This window comes from Seriola aureovittata, chromosome 17 (assembly GCF_021018895.1).
Source record: "Seriola aureovittata isolate HTS-2021-v1 ecotype China chromosome 17, ASM2101889v1, whole genome shotgun sequence".
Lineage (NCBI taxonomy): Eukaryota > Metazoa > Chordata > Actinopteri > Carangiformes > Carangidae > Seriola > Seriola aureovittata.
In genome coordinates this window covers 20,032,843-20,050,222 of record NC_079380.1, presented here as the reverse complement: position 1 = coordinate 20,050,222, position 17,380 = coordinate 20,032,843, and the positions used below count along the sequence as shown (strand labels likewise).

At 39.6% G+C, this 17,380-nt stretch overlaps 1 protein-coding gene across 1 annotated transcript; it reads right to left on the bottom strand.

The window, feature by feature from the left end:
• Positions 1-1,136: 1,136 nt before the first annotated feature.
• Positions 1,137-9,602, bottom strand: pih1d1 (PIH1 domain containing 1). Its single transcript, XM_056400495.1, has 11 exons — positions 9,535-9,602; positions 8,103-8,187; positions 7,099-7,156; positions 6,722-6,910; positions 4,872-4,933; positions 3,419-3,500; positions 3,245-3,341; positions 2,522-2,548; positions 2,222-2,300; positions 1,611-1,754; positions 1,137-1,254 (listed from the first exon to the last, which is right to left on the bottom strand). The coding sequence occupies exons 2-11, from the start codon at positions 8,181-8,183 to the stop codon at positions 1,219-1,221; spliced, it is 855 nt and encodes a 284-aa protein (XP_056256470.1). The 5' UTR covers positions 8,184-8,187; positions 9,535-9,602; the 3' UTR covers positions 1,137-1,218.
• Between the last annotated feature and the right edge of the window lie 7,778 nt (positions 9,603-17,380).

Sequence of the window (17,380 nt, the reverse complement as noted above, 5' to 3'; positions counted from 1 at the left end):
TCTTATACACTATACAACTATGGTCAAAGGTATTTACTCAAGACATTGTTAAAATTCCCATTGGTGTTAGAGGCCACATTTAAGAGGTACAGCAGTGTGTTAACATGAAAGACTTGATCTTTCTTGGTTGACCCTTTGACTCCAAAGAGCCCATTTGTTAGGCAAGTAGCAAGGTAGTGGTCTAAGCAGGCGCCCCCTTGTGTAGAGGCTACAGTCCTCGCTGCAGTCGGCCCCGGTTCGAATCCCGCATCGGACGGCCTTTCGCTGCATGTCATTCCCCCTCTCTCTGCCTCCCTGTTTCCTGTCACTCTCCACTATACTGTCCATTAAAGGCATAAAAAGCCCAAAAATATACTTAAAAAAAAAAAAAAAAAAAAAATTACTTTTTACTACAGCTACACTTTTTACTACAGCTGTGTCGCAATTCAGGGGCTGCATTTTTCTGAGGGACAGTGGCGCAGCTAGGCTGTCCCATTTTGAAGGCTCCTTCTTTTCCTGGGCAAACGGGTGGATCCTTTGTGGCCTGACCTATCCCAAGATTCATTGCGCACCTGTAATGAAAATAATATGGCAGCAGACAACACTGACAGAGAGCCTGAGGATTACACTACAATGTTAGTATTGGGTTTCAGCTCAGTTCAACAGCTAATGGTACAACCGTTAAAACCAGGGGCTGTAAAAACTCAAGTTTTTGTAAAGAAAAATAAATAAATAAAAGTTACGTGTTGTAAATATTGCTAGGTGACAGGACGCATTGGTCAGGGCGGGCACAGCAAGTGATGAAAAATTTTGGTTCGGCCTTCGTGGTCTGTGACAGCGTAGACCAACGAGGGATGCGGGCGCTGAATTAGACACAGCCTACATGTCTATGAAGCAAAGATGCACCAGAGCGAACTACTTCTGTGATTGGACAATCTGTGAGCAGACGCATGTCATACACCAACCTGACAACTCAACTAATGCCTAAAACATAAACAGGCCTGGTCAGTTTTGTAACATGAATTCTTTTAGTCTGATCTGCACCACCCTGAAATCTGTTCCTGCATGAAGAAAAACATTCTGTCGACTTTAGGAGCTGCTGCTGTTTTAATCTGCTCAGAGGTCTGATGAATGAGGATTTAAGTCATGAGAGAGATTTGATTTTTTTTTTTTTTTAAACTCTTTTATTAACATAGCATCATTTATGAACAAAAAAAAACAACAAAAAAAACTCAATTTTCATGACGACACCACAGGCATAGTGACTGTCAGGATCTGAGGAAAATAACACAGAAAAGAAAGTGAACAGTGTGTCAAGAGCCATGATGCATGTGTGTTTGTTTAGCACATAAGTGTTATGTGTTGTTACTCCATTACTTACTGTATGTACACTGTTTACACTGTTTATCATACCCACGCCCATTGTTGATGGTGTTTGCAGTGTGTTGGTGCTTCGGTGCACACATGTGCTAGTGTCATGTGTATATATGTGTGTGTTTGTTTTGTCATGGTGTAGATTTAGTGTCACTGTGCTTCTTTCCCTCTTTGGTTGTCTAGTGTTTTATGCCATTGTGAAGGTATATTTTGTGTATTTTAGCTGTAGGCTTTGTGCAGTTACGTGTGTTTTGTACCTCAGTGCTCTTGTTGTACTGTGCCACGCTGTTCTCCTGATCGATGAGGAAGGGGTGGAAGATGTCGAGTTGGAAGAGCGAGGGCCGGGCTGTCAACACCAGTCTGTCCTCCCCGACATCCAGAACCAGAGAGCGAGAGGACGGCTGCACAGGACACACACACACCCAGCTGAGATTCTACTGAGCTTTGAACCGGTGTCTGCACTTGTACTGTATATGATTTCATGAGATACCATATCATAACATGATATGACATGCAGCATCTCTCACTATATCTGTACACAGATCTGCTCTTTGGTTTCACACAGAAGTACAAATAAAGCAGGCTTCTGATTTTTATAGTCTTTAAATATCTCCCCAACTGTGGAGTTATGAAACCTAAAATTCCACAATTATACAATTTGGTTGCATGTCTCATTGTCTCATTATGTATTGTTGGTTTTAATTAGGCCCTTTTTCATCATATCCTGAATGCAAATGATATTTTCCTGAGGTTACATGGATTAGATTTGTTTTTTGAGGGAGAGGAAGAAACAGGGTAGAAGAGAAGAAAAGAGAAGAGACAAGAGTGTTTTATTTAGTGTAGAGTGTGTATGTAGCGCACGTCTCACCACCCCGGGCAGCTTTATTTCTGCAATCAGGTACTCAGGGTCACCAGCAGGAGGCTCCACAAACAAAGTAAACTCTGGTCTGGAGAAGGTGAGCCATGACCCGAGAGAAAGGAGGGACAAATTAATGATGGGGCAAGGGGGAGATAAGGGAGAAATAAGGGAGGAATAACAAAAGGAGAAAGAAAGATCAGTAATGAGAAAACGATTGGCAGAGATGAAGTAAAAAAAGATATAAATGAGTGAGTCAGGTCACAGTGACTTTGAATAAGAATAATGAAAGGCAGACTCGAAGAGATTTACCTCCTGGCTGTTGCAGCGGAGCTCTCCCTGTAAGACAGAGTGGAAGATTTTAGTATCTGATAAAATCATGAACCCACAAAATGAAACTCACTGGAGACTTTAAATTAGAATATTGGCAATTAATAAATACAGTTAATGAAATTCACATACTAATAAATTTCCACATTGTTGAGTGTGAGACAAGTGAGAGTGGACAGCAACCAAAATCAATAAGTGGATAGGGATGCTACAGGAACATCCGAGTTCATCAGTTGTAATCACTTCAATATAATTTACAAGCTGGAAAAACCTACTATGAAATCTGTCTTTTTTATTTATTTATTTATTTTTTTTAAATGTGCTCTGCAAGGTGGGAGTCTGATTTATGTTTAACAGGGGACAAAGTTTAAAAAGGGGAGAGACATTAATCTTTCTATAGTTTTTATATTACAAGTTTCATGTGTATTTTTGACAAAACCGAGAATACTCAGAGATGTCAGGGTGACACATTACTTTAAGATCCATTTTTAAGCGTTTTTTAGCGCGATATAAACATTTTAATAAATGGTTTATAACACACTATGTAGTTGTGAGCAGCTATATGGATATAAATGTTTATTAATGTACAGTGTTTGTCAGTGTTGTTGACAGATACATTAATTAAACCATTTGTTAATTTTTATATACTGCTAATAAATGCTTAATAGGATGACTTAAACTGTCAGCTATTTTCAGTGAACGTACTGGGGCTGCAGCTCTTGAATAACCGGCCTGCTCTTTGTCCGGATGTTCTGCTCACTAACAGAACCCAAGAACTTCCTGTTCTTCAGGACTTTCCAGTCTGCGGAAACACAAAAAAAGAAGATCAACAACTGCTATCAATTTGAAGAAATGTTACACTCACACACACACACTCACCTCTACTTAGCTGTAGGCTGTATTTGTTCTCTAAACCCTCTAAAGACACCAGAATAACAAACTGCTGGAACAACGGATCCTTCTACAAGACACAAACATACAGTATATACACAGTTACATACTGGTACACGTGAGAGCCTTTGATTGTTTTCATTCAGCACTGCTGCCGTAGGCAGGCTAAACAGACTATGAGAGATGCCAACCCGCCCTCTGTTGGTCAAGTGGAGAAAATTATAGATTATCAGAGCAACATGGATGATTCAAAGAAATACTACACACAGTACAGTGTTTTCATTTATTTTAATTTCTGAATTTTTCAATTTAATATATATCAGTAACTGCTAAGAAAACAAATCTGAATATTGCTTTAAATGAAAAAGATTATCAATTATCAATCAACAGTATTATCAACACAAATCGACATCACTCTGTGATATATATTATGAATATCTATGAACAATAGATACAAATGACAAGATAAAACTATTAGCAAATGACAGCTCACTAAGCCACGCCCTCCTTAGTTACTGTCGTTACACCTGTCAAACTTTCCGTTCTCATATGACACATGCAGCTTACACTGACAAAGGTGGCAACAAAGACAAACTCCATCTATACCTGTTTGATTATAAGTAGAGTCATGGTATGGACCACTTTGGTGTCTAAAATGGTCCAGCAGGAACTGAATCCCTATTTGATCCAATGGTTTGCCTCTTTTCTCACTAACAGAGTCCAAATTGTAAAGATGAACAAAACCCTTTCACCTGCCATCATGACCAATGTTGGGGCTCCTCCGGGTGAGTAAATTTATATGTTCTAAAGTATTCTGACCAACGTGGCATGAACAAGGTGCTTGAGTGTAGTGATAATAATGGTGTTGAGATTTATACAAAGACTAGAATCACTGCCTCGTGGTTGTACGCCTCCACCAACCAGCCAAGTTACAGGAAATATGGTCACAATATCTCCTTCTGGTCCTGGGTTACAGCATCGAATAATGGCAACAAGTGTTTTTACAGAACATTATGATGTCAAAGTGAAGTTGACCTTTGACCGTTTGGATATAAAATGTTATCACTTAATATTGTCCAAATAGAAATTTATGTTAAACTGTGTCATAATTATCTCATGAATTTGTGAGTTATGGCCAAAAATGTATTTTGTGAGATCACAGTGACCTTTGACTACCAAACTCTAACAACATCATCTTTGAGGCCAAATGAATGTTTGTGCCAAATATGAAGAAATTCCCCCGATGCGGACACGAGATGCCACATTGGAGAGACCAAAACTGATTTGTGAGGTCACCGTGACCTTTGACCTTTAACCACCAAACTCTAATCAGTTCATTCTTGAATCCAAGTGAATGTTTGTGCCACATTTGAGGAAGTCCCTCAAGGCGTTACTGTGGTATCGCGTTTAAAAGAATGGGACGGATAACCGGAAAACTCGCCTGGCACCTTTGGAAGAACTCCTGGTTGATGACCACATCGTAAGCTGTGCAACCCTGAGAGCCTGAAACAAAGAGAGAGAGATGAATGAATCCAATCTACTAAACACATTTTATAAAAAGTAGAAATGGCTGAATTTGATAAACTATTTATAAAATAATAAGTGGGAAAATCAGGTACCAGGTCCAACAAATTCATTTTTAAATCCTTCCCTTCTGTTACTATCATAGTTCTTGCTGTCTTAAATGCCAAGTGTAACTTCAAAACTTATTAAACCAAAATATCAAAAAGTTACTTTAAGCATGGAGAGTATTAGATGTGAAAGTCTTCTGCCAGAGGTATAACGCAGCCTTGCAGAGCAGCTGTTGTTGAAGCATAATGTTTGACAAAGAATGATGAATTTTGCAGCTTATAATTTTTCTCAGTAACCCTCCCAGTAACACATCTGGCATGAACTTGCTGTCTGCTTGTTATTGTGTACATGTCTTCGTCCTGATGAAATTTGCAAATATAAAAAAAAGATATTAGTAAACAGACATGTAGACATAAAGTTTGATCGCTATATATGGTACATTTCCCATATTGGCTAAGAGAGTTAACATTGGCTAGCCTATGTTTTGGCATGGGGGGTAGGCCTGTAGTGTTTGCATACCTATTAACACTCTCTAGCCCTCACAATACAGATTATTGATTACTGAACTATAACACTGATGAGCCTCCATCAAAGTTCAAGGAATTCATGCTATAATGTCAAATAAAATGTTTTTGTATAAATGCATCAGCAGCTGAGGTTTGCTGTTTAAATCCAAATGTGTCTATTGCCCGACACCTTGCTCCCTGGCTGTCACTCAAGTCAAGTCAAATTTTATTTAAATAGCCCAATACATCACAAATTTGCCTCAAGGGGGTTAACAATCTGTACAGCCTCACAACACCCTCTGTCATTAGACCATTGACAGATACAAACTTGGACAGACATGTAATAGATGTCACATGTACAGAATAGACCAACAAACTAGTTTTACACAATGGACAATCAGGATGAAAATAACATCTGGCTTGAGTGACAAGCAATCTGGTCCAGCTGGGGGGGAAGAGAGAAAGAGGGGCACGCTCTCTCTCTCTCTCTCTCTGTCTCTCTCTCTAAGAACCAGAAGTAATGTTTTAATAGTTGTCAGTCTCATAAAATCAAACTATACCAAAAAAAAAACACTCAGCATTACAGCTGTCCTCATGAACACGTCTCAAGACAGGTTTGTCAGTCGTCAAGCTTGTCTCACTGTGTTTGACAATGTTATACAGTGACAGTGTCAAATTGGTAGAGACTGACAGGAAATTGACATCTGTGTATTGCGACTCAAGGTATGTTGGAGGCTAATTTTTTTACTATTCAGTTTATATATTGGAAATCAAACTGATAAACACTGCACACACAGTAGAACACTGTAGTTGTGCAGGGCCCTCTGGGAGTATCAGTTCCAAAGGCCACTGCGGGACTACGAAGAGGTATGTCCTCACATGACCCTCTAACCAAAAAACTGTCTTCATCTATGCTAGGAGTTCAGTGCCTTGCTTCACCAACTGAGGTGAAGAAGCGTGAGATTAAACGCTGCCAGATGTGTTCCAGAACGTGGTTGTTTATTTATTGCCGTTATTACCGAAACCGCTGTGAAAGTTGCTGCTACTGAAAGTGCCAGCCTATCATAACAAAATATGCTGTAACGTTATGCATATTCAAGGTTTTTTTTTGCCTGCATGCACATTTACAGTGACTAACCTTTATATCATACAGGCATAACAAACTATTAATCAAATCACCACAAAAATATTACGTTTGGCTTTAGTTACATACTGTTATCTACTTCTGTGTGTGGCTCGCCGAGACTCATGGGAACTCTGTAACCGCTGGGATCTTCTGATTGAAGCAGCTCCACAAGTTCCTCTCTTGAGAGTTCTGGAGGAGGTGGGACTGAGTTCGACTGGCAGATGTTGACAAAGACCTTCTGTTTGTCTGACTCTGAGACCGTCTTCACACACATGCCTGGGAGGGAAGAGAAGAAAACGTAAAATAAAAAATAAAAAACATTTGCAGGCAAAAAGAGAAAAAAGGGAGATAAATCATATCTCTGCACAAACTGTGGCACTGTTTTCCAAATGAGGCTCTCCTGCATTAGTGTATGTGTGTGTGTGTGTGTGGTTTGATGTAACTTGTATTGTGGAGATACCTACCAGGTTGCGGTCGAATTACTTTAGAGTCTGGATTTTCAGTCTGCATCTTTCCCATAGTCTAAAAGGATAACCAGCAGTTTATTTCAGACCCATTGTGTGAGTGTCAGACATGCATAGCATCGGTATTGAAAAATTGAAAAAGGAAGGAAGAAGAAATACAAACAATAGTTCTACAGATCTGACAGTGCAGGCAGGAAAAAACTGAGAAAAAGTCATATGTGTTTAACAGGGTTTAAAAACATTGAGCTAAGTTGCATGTTGCAACATTCTTTTTTTACTCTTTGGACATTGGATAAATATTTAACACAGTAAGGTTGGCTTGGCTAAGTCTGATGGCAGCTTTATAATGTATAAACAAGAATCATGCTCAGCGTTTATATAAAGGGAATTATTTAGACATCATTCTGCTCTCTCGGGTCAAGAGTTGTGGAAAAATCCAAACAGAACTATGTCAACCAGTGTGTCCCACAGACTTACGTTCTATTTGTGGTGGCAGCTGACTTAATAATTAATTATTAATATAACATATGAGGTGCTCCGAGCTTCGATGCTCCATTGCAAATATTATAATTGCCAAGTACTTGACAAATACTTTAAATAATATAACAATATCCAGTAGACGGATCAGTTGCTTCACCTTGTATCAAACAAATAACATTTTGATTAAATAATGTGATTGGCCAGGGAGCCCAGTCCCGGCACATGCATGTAGCATGCTGTCATTTGCACCCCAAATGACAGGCACACAGAGAGGGCCAGTAAAAGCCTCTTGGATTTTTTGATGGTGCACCAGTCCACCTATGCAGCAGGATTTTTCCCAGTGCTCCCGATGGCCAGTCCGACTCTGAGGGTTCATTGTCAATGTGTTTGTGAGAGAGAGGGAGAGGGGCCCTGTTCATACCTAGCATCAACGTGTGTCTTATAGATATAGACCAAGTAGTGAGATCCAATCACAAGTGGTCACTCGAGACAGACTTTAACCCAGTTCACTTTAAAGCAATTACCTGTAACAGCAGCTGTTGATACAGCTCCTCTTGCTGCTGTAACTCCAGTTCAGAGTTGAGGAGTGAGGAGTCGGTTGTCATGGCTCTGGGCAAAATGAAAATCAGTCAATGCTCCAACATTCAAATAAGAAAAGTAACAATTATTGATTTATTTTTGATAGAATAACCTCCTGTAGTGTGAAAGAAAAACAATAACAAAATAGATATGGTAGATATGTCTACTGTGTGTATGTACTTTGCATAACTTTGATATGATTTAACAGGGCAAATGTGAACAACCTTCAGATATAATGACATTATAATCTATAATGTTTACTTTTTCTATATAATTTTAGAAAACCTTTTGGGTCATGCACCTGGCAAGCAATTTTCTCAAACTTTTCACATATATGTGCTTTTTAACTTAAACTAAACTTTTTGTTATAATGAGTCAATTTCCATTAAGTAGACATTTCACACATCATGCAGGCCTGACTGAATCACTTACACAACATTTAGCAGAGATATACTGAGAAAAGGCACAAATGCAAATTAGATCGTTTAAATTATTTTTGCTGAATTAATTGAAAGGATAGCCTCTTGAGATGTAGCTCCTTATTTACGAGGGGTCTCATGGACACAAATACCAAATTATAAAAACACATACATACAAACAAAAACAACAACAACAACAACAACAAAACAACACAATACAAATACAGAGATCGGGAAATTGCAATTAATCAGAAAATTGATATTCATATCCAGCCCTATAAATACTGAAGACACTATTAATATGGCTGAACACATGTGCATTGGTTTTCTTTGTGCACCTGTTTTCATGGACTGGTTTAATTCACTTTGGAAGAAGCCAAAGACAAATTTCAACTGAGGTGGACAATACAGTCAATCAATCAAAACATTAACTAAGCACCACCACTGACCGTGAACGTGATAATAATTGATAACTTACAGCCCATCAGGTTATTTCTAATCAGCATTTAGTAAACCCAGGGGGAAGTTTTTCTCCAACACGCATGCACAAAAACAAATAAAGTTAGCCTACCTCTCACTAAACAATTTACACAGGTGGGCAGGACTATGAGCTTTATTATGTTTCTATCAGAGAAAGCTGACAAGCATTAACATAGAGCTCTGGCTGCTTGGAGTCAATTTGCTCTCTTGGTTTCCTATCCGGACGAGAACTACTGGTAAAAGTAATGTAGGAGGTTGTTGTCTTGGTTACTCACTAAGGTGTTTTGGTTTTGCCCATGCCGTTTCCCGGCTAGAGACGTTAGCTTAGCTTTAGCTTACAGGCCATATCTACCAGCCGACTCGCTTCGCTCTTTGTTTTGTTCTACATGGAATATTTTCCCTCTCTTCTGTGTGTACTTTGTGTTCACTGTGTAGTTTCCTACGTCTTATAAAAGCAAGTAAATAGACATTTGTTTACCTTTCCACTCGTGCCGGTAGCCGCTTTGAGATGTCACGCCGACGTTGTACGTAGCAAACAACACAACTTCCGATTCGAATCCTTCAAAATAAAAGCGACCAAAAATCGAAACTGACTGAAAACCGAGTTTTAAACACAAACTGGCCAATTTCATTGTGAAAATAAGCCTAAAGATCTGAACTTTTTTTTCCCTCACTACCATTCAATCTGTAGCATTTAAGAAATATGCAAGCACTCAAATGAAGTCATACTGTCTGCTCTACAACTTCCCTTAACTAGTTATAACTATACAGGATTTTAAGCTCCTCGTTTTCCTGGTGTCTTGTCCTATATTCCCACCCTAAAATACATATTGACATTCATTCATTCATTCAATCATTCATTCATCAACATTCACCATACATACTTCAATAGTCCAATTACTCCAGAGACCCAGAAAGCAAGTAAGTAATGAGAATTATAGCTGTCAAATAAATGTAACAGTATAAAGTAAATAGTACAGACTTAGCTCTGAAATTGAATAAAGTATAAAGTAGCATTAAGTGAAAACATGCAAGTAAAGAACAAGAACAAAACTGTACTGAAGTACAGTATTTGAGAAAATGTAATCAGTTACTCAAAGTCTTAAAACCCAGTTTCAAAACTTTTATTATTTCAGTTTCTCATATACCAATCAGCCACAACATTTAAACCTGTTACTGGTTTACAACATTAGAACCAGATGTTTTGTAGCTAATTGATGTATACTTAGGGGGGAAAAAACACTCGAACATCCCAAACATCCTGGCATCATGGCAGGTTCACACCTAGAGCCTTCTTGCGTTAAGGTAGTATTTTTGGTATCTTTTTATACTGTGCTTTGGTATGCCAATTGAATATGAAATTGCATGAGGGTTCTGTGATCTAAATCTCCCATAATTTCCACCAAATTACCACTATTTTCCCACAACTTCAATGATTTGATATCTGAGTAACAGGAAAACCTACATTTACATCTGCAATTGAAAATATTGCAAGTAGTAAGACAGGGTGGATATAGGTAGTTGAAATGCAACAGTGAGGACACTTATTGGTTTCTATTTGTTTTTTTTTCTTATTTTTCTGGGAACGCTGTGAGACCAAAAGCACGTCAGCTGGCTCACATGACCAGGCTTGTGCTGGGCAAGCCCAGCCCAGCCCAGCATGTGTGGTATGCATGGAGGAATCCAACTGCAGGATCACACACAGAAGACGCAGCTTTGCTGGCACTAAAAATGGTTTGAAGTTCTGGAAAGAATAAAAGCCTTTAAATCAGATATTATATTGTTTTCATGTCTTTCTATTTTCTTATTTGCATATTTGTCTTCTGTGTACAACAGCTGGTTTCGCTCATCATGTTGTGTCAGTCCTTAATGGTTACCTCAGATTCGTTTCATGTGTAACTGCACTGTTTGCTTGTGTGTGAGTTAGCATTGTGTATGTGTGGTCTCACAGAGGGAAACAATAGGGTCATGTAAAGTCAAGTGTCATAAGCCACCAGTTTTGTCAAATTGGTTGCCAACAGTTGGGACCAGTGTTAGAGCATAAAAGCAGGGGAAAAACAGAAGTTTGGGTCCAGCCCCGCTTGCTTGGGGCATTTGATTCTGCCATCTCAAAAATGACCCAGGATATTCATTTGAACAGCTTTTTCCTGCTGTGTGTGACCTTTGTATCTGCTCCTGTAATTTTTGCAGACAGAACAATTCATTCCTCAGTAGTAAAGCCTTGTTGTAAACATGATATACATTCCATCTGCTTGAAGTGCAACTTCATGTCCACACACTGAGTTGGTGAGAACTTGGCAAGAGTTGCATAACATCCAGACTTTTAGTATTTGGACAGTTGGAACCAATTTTCCAATCGAACTATGTCACATGACTTCATCATCACCACCACTAAACTTCCAACTAGTAGTCTGATTTAGCTCTTACTTCTTGGCTGTAAAGGTGGACTGGTGAGTCAATCGGTTTTCACTTTTAAGAAGTGACCATGCAAGTGAAAAAGAGAATAATCAGGCTCAAAACAAAAGAAGAAATATATCAGAGATAATGAAGGTATTTGATTTGCAAAATCAACAGTTGGGTATATTCTAAAAAAACAGAGGTGCATAGGCAAACTAGACAATGGCAAATGACCTGGACTGTAGGTCAAAGTTTAAGTAAGGAAGAAAAACCCATTTATGGCAAAGCAGGTCAAATAGGTTCTGCAGGATGTAGGCATACGCGTTTCAACAATCACTTCCTGATGATAACCTCAGATTCGACACAAGCTCCAAAAACAAGATAAGCTTCGAAATAAGAAATTCCAGGATGTAGTTCACAAAAACATACAAAAAGAAACCAGTGGAGTTCTGCATCAAAGTTCAATGGACTGACGAGACAACTCCTGTTAAAATGATGTAGAGTGGAAAGAAAAACCAATGGTGGTGGTTCTGTAATGGTTGTAATATGTTTGGAACTGGCACAGTGGTGGTTTTTGATGATTTTAGGATCCTAAATGTACAGCCAAAGCCACTAAAGATCTTTTCATAGAGAAGAGGAGGAATATCCTCAGCTGGCACAGTCAATCACCTGATCTCAATCCGTGATCCGAGATTGAGCTGCAGTCCACTCACTGATAGCCAGACTAAAGGCAGGGAGGCTTCAGCAAGAACTGGAGGTGACTGCAGTCAATGCCTGAGACAGCATCACCAGGGAAGATAAAAGCTTCTGATGATGTCTATGATCATAGAATTCAGAAAATATTAAATATTTTGATTTTGTTATGTGCGTGGGAACCATGTGGGATGGGGCAGCGTGTCTGCTTACAGAGTAACCTTTGCGTCTGCACCGATCTACTTTAACTCAATCAGCCTTGTTCTCCTTCTCCGTCAACGAACATCGTCTGGCATTGGCCTCCCTGCATACCATGCAATCTTAGTCCAGACTGTTTTCGGTGGTTCCCCAATGGTGGAACAATCAGCCAAATGCTATCAGAGCAGGTGCATCTCTCTCCATCTTCAAGAATTTCTTGAAGACTCATCTCTTCCCCGAGCACCTCCTCTCCTGACACCAACACCCTAGCAACTGGCCACAGATGTCATCAGATGTTGATATTTGGTTGAAGGGAGGTTGTGACGTCAGGTGACCAAAGTTCAACGTTGGGACAACGTCTACAACATTAATTCTATGTAAACTACTGACTACAGCTAACAGCTGATATTTTGTTGGTTTTATGTTGTTTACCAAAATCCTACGTCTATCAAATGCCTCATGCCAACGCCATCTTGACAAAAGAAATACCAACATTCTGGTTGTGAGCAAAACCCAACATCTGCTAAACGTCACAATCTCATGCTCTCCCTATAAGCACTTGTCTCAACAAACCTTACACTCATGAATGAACTGACAAGACCTCTATATGTCCATTAAACATCATAGAATTAAGAATTTCTTCAATAGTAGTTGAATGGGTCATTGCATTGTGGAGGTGACAATAACACGTAACCTTGAGATCCATGAAAAGGTCCTTACTTGCATTAGTGGGACATACAAAATGCTTTTAGAGAGAACTAAAATACTGCAATTGATAGCAGGGCTTTAGTGATGTGGCCCAGGCTAAGCAGGGACAGTGGGTGAATTGGGAAGGTGTAGACAAGAAAAAGCTTAGCTGGAAAGAGCTGTGGAGTATGGAGGAAAGTAGCATTAGATTTTTGATAGGGGCAACTTATGATGTATTGCCAACTCCCCAGAACCTAAAACTCTGGGCAAATGGAGACCCACTATGTTCATTGTGTTCAGGTACTGCAACTTTAAAGCACATTCTGTCAGGGTGTAAGGTTAGTCTGTCGCAAGGCCGGTATACGTGGCAACATAACCAGGTTTTAAAAAGCTTAGCTGCAGGAATTGAAGAGTTACGGAGGCAGGCAAATTTAGGAGGGCCTAAAATAAAGAGAGTTGCAATCAAGTTTGTTCAAGAGGGAGAGAAAGTTGGTAAGACAACAAGGAGGCAAGGCAGCTTTGAGGGTGCTTGTGATTGGGAAATGCAGGTAGAGTTAGGAGGAAAGCTGGTTGTTCCCCAGGAAATATCCAGTACAAAGCTAAGGCCTGACATAGACTTGTGGTCTAGGAGTAGAATGAAAGTATATTTCATAGAGCTGACTGTTCCGTGGAAGGCCTTAGTTGAAGAAGCATATGAAAGGAAAAAGCTCAGGTATGTTGAGTTAGGGGCAGAAGCAGAGCAGCGAGGATGGAAAGTTAGGATTTGTCCAGTGGAAGTAGGATGTAGAGGATTTGTAGCAAGGTCTGTTGTCTCTTTGGATAGGGAGTTAGGAGCAAGTGGACAGAGTGTAAGAAAATAGTAAAGGACATGTCAGATGAGGCAGCAAGGTCCAGTCAGTGGATTTGGATGAGAAGAAGTAATGGTAGCTGGGGGCCCAGCAGGGGGAGCACTTAGGCACCTCTCCCTGACTCTACCTCCCTCATTGTTTTGGAGAGTGGGAGAGTAGGGGGAGGTAGAGCACAGCCTAATCCGGCGGGGGAGAGTTTAGCTCAAAAAGGCATCTCTCCTTGACTCTACCTCCCTCATTCAAAATGGCCGCCACTTTCTCCAACTGTTTAGTGGAGTTTGCTTGCTGAATCTGCTTAATCTGCTAGTGTGTTTTGTCAGAGTTGATAATGGTGTGGTTTGTGGTAGCATAGGCAAGATAAAGAAGATAGTCGTGGTGTGAGGAGCAGTGATGGCTGGCATTAGGGGAGTGACTCTGGGATGCCAGTGATCACTGTCTAGCCTCCTGGAGGTGTCATGGGACCAACTAGACGAAACACTGGTGAAAGGAGGTTCCCACCTGATGACCCCAAAGACATGTTAGTTATCACTGCTCATTAGTCTGTATAGCTAAATTAATAGTTATCATAGGACATGTTAAGCTTAGGGAGCTATTCACTGAGTGTGGTCCATTTTCTGTAGCACAAGTTTCTTGTGTTTACCTTAAATAAATGGTTAGTTCAGTCTTGATCTGCTGCTTGTTCTTAGACGTCCATGGTGTTGTGTAAGATGACAGACTCCATCTGCCTTTCCACACCCACTCTTTTGACCTGGGGTGATCCACAATGCTTTGATGTAGTCATGGGTATGGAATGCAGTCTGCCGATCAATGCCAGTCTCACTGTTAATACTTTCTTTCTCACCCTCATCCTGATGACTCTCATCAGTGACAGGGTGATTGACTGAAACAGATACCTTTTGTTCAGACTCGCACTTTCTCAGGTTGAAGACTTTGGGACTTACGCAAGAACCACTAACCTACAAACAGACTTGCTCTTAAGATACAGTGCGCTTCCATCATCTCTGATATCGTCAAAGCTTTCTAAAGTCATTAGACATGTCTTGATGTTCTGATGAAATAAAACATGTTAATTATTATCGTAATATTAAATATATAAGAGAGACAAGGGTAACTGAACAAAAGGAAAATCATTTCAAAGTAAAACAAGAAATCATAAAAACAAAGTCAAAAAAATGTCATTTAGAGACAGATCATGACAATTATTGCATTGAGTTCCTAACTTTATATATAAAAAGTCTGTCTTAAAAAGTCTGGAAAAAAATGTTTTTCTTCCTGTATATCTACACTAGTAGCATGATGGGAAATAATCTCAAAGGAATCTCGTCTTCCAAATAGGGACCCTGGAAGATCAACAGTTTTTACAAAATCTTATAGTGTGAGTCTAAAAATTCTGTGACCTCTGACACATTCTCTTTAGATGAGAGATGTGACATTCTACATATCTCCTGACAGATCCTTTTATTTAAAAATAAATATTTTTAATTGTTTTGCACAAATACAATTGCAGTTTCTCCAACAATGTTTGGATGTTAAGTCGGTGATGGTAAGGAACTCATGTAGCAAGACTAACATGCTTACAAGGTTAATGCTAGCATGTTGATGTCTACCATACAGTTAATGTAATATACACAGTTTACAGTCCAAAAGTCTGAGACCACTTCACCTGCACCCAGCTGTCCAGGATATGTAATCATTACCCATACCCATGTAATCATTAGTCTGTCTTCCGAACATCTAACATAAAAACATGATAATTGATATTTTTGTAATAGTAATAATGTGTTAATAATAAATAATAAACTTTATTCAAATAGCACTTTTCAAAACACAGTTGCAAAGTAAAATAAACAGTTAAAGTAAACAATTAAATAAACAGGCAGCTCAGGTAAAATGAGGATATGCTTTCTGGTAGAAGCTTGTTTTAAGAGGAGTCTTGATAGATGGCACTGACTCAAACAGCTTTATTTCCTCGGGCAGGTAGTTCATCAAAAAGGAGTCGGCATGTTTAGCAACTATAACTGGGTGGCGGCCAAGAGGTTCAGAGAAGAGCCCCTGGAAGGAAGAAAAATCAGTACATTCTAAAATGTTAAACGAAGCAGTCGTAGTCTGGAGGACATGATTCAGCAAGATGACTGATAACTGGAATGTAACCGTAGAGTCTGCTAAAAACATAAAATTTAAATCAACAGAAGAAATAAAATCATTTAAAATAAATATTTTTTAGTAGAGAAGGATCTGATGTTGAGGTGAGCCAAGTAGTCGGTTGGGTTAAGACAGGGGCTGGGGTTGTTGTTGTTTTTGTTAAATTGTTTGTATAACTTGTTTACTTGTTAGTAATCCTGATATTGATGTTAATAATGTTTGGTGAGTGTGACTGTATATGTTGTGGAACATTTATGGTAGGAACTGGGACCAGCACAGCATCATTATCTGTGGGGCCAGTCAGTGCTCGAAGTGGTGGATGGGCATGTTGTGGAGATGTGATGGGCAGTTAGAAAAGGGGGCATGGGGATGCATACCACCTTTTGTTCAGGTAAAGGCCATCTGCACTAAAAAGTCATCCACATTCCCAGCAGACATTAAAACTAATCAATTAATCAATTTCAGTAAAGTGTAAGACTTTGTAGTCATGCAGATGAGAGCCAGGCGTTAAGGCTGAGCAATCTACTGAAACTCAAAACACTGTAAAACATGTCATCAAGGTGGTGATGAATGTACAGAGAATTATAGCTGCAGCTCCTCCAAGCGGCAAACTCTTGGGCTGAAAAAGCCTGAAATGCCAAAAAATGCAGTTCCTCAAATTACCACTTGAGTCTGGTTCCAAAAGTGGTCACATATAGCTATAACTAATTTCCTCCTTCATGACAACTGTACGGGGGTCAATTTTTCTCACCAGTTTGAATTTTATTAAGGTTTAAAGTTAAGCATAATTGAGGGCGTGCAGCTTTGATTGACAGGCGGTTGAGCGAATGCTTCCCACAAACCGGCATTCACCGAAGTCTTTGCTCCACACACGCCGATCTTCTTTGCCTATTTTTTGATTACCCGGGAGTTCGATGGAGTCAGGCATTGCCAAGATGGCGAAGGCGGAGCAGCTCACTTCAAAACCACTCTTCACAAACCTATGGTTGATGTCACGGACGCTATGCCAATCTATACAGTCTATGAGCTTCCCTCAGCATTTCAGTTTCACCTCATTTAGTTGTCTGGCCCACGGCTTTACTGTTTGGGTCATTCTCACCGCTCTCATTGCGTCATTTTCAGCCACAACAGGCAGCAGTTTTCTGGAAAAAAAGCTCTAAAAACCCACTGTACAAAATCTGCTCAGCACTAAAAAGACCCGCTGGTGAACATAGTGGAAGGTTTAGAGTATTTCAGATATTTCCCCTGGGAACATACCCCCCAAAAAAGTGGCCAGAAAAGAAAATTAGTTACTGTATGTTTAAGGAACACAAAAAAGAAAGACATGAAGCAGGAAAGGAATAGCCTCTAAACAAACAA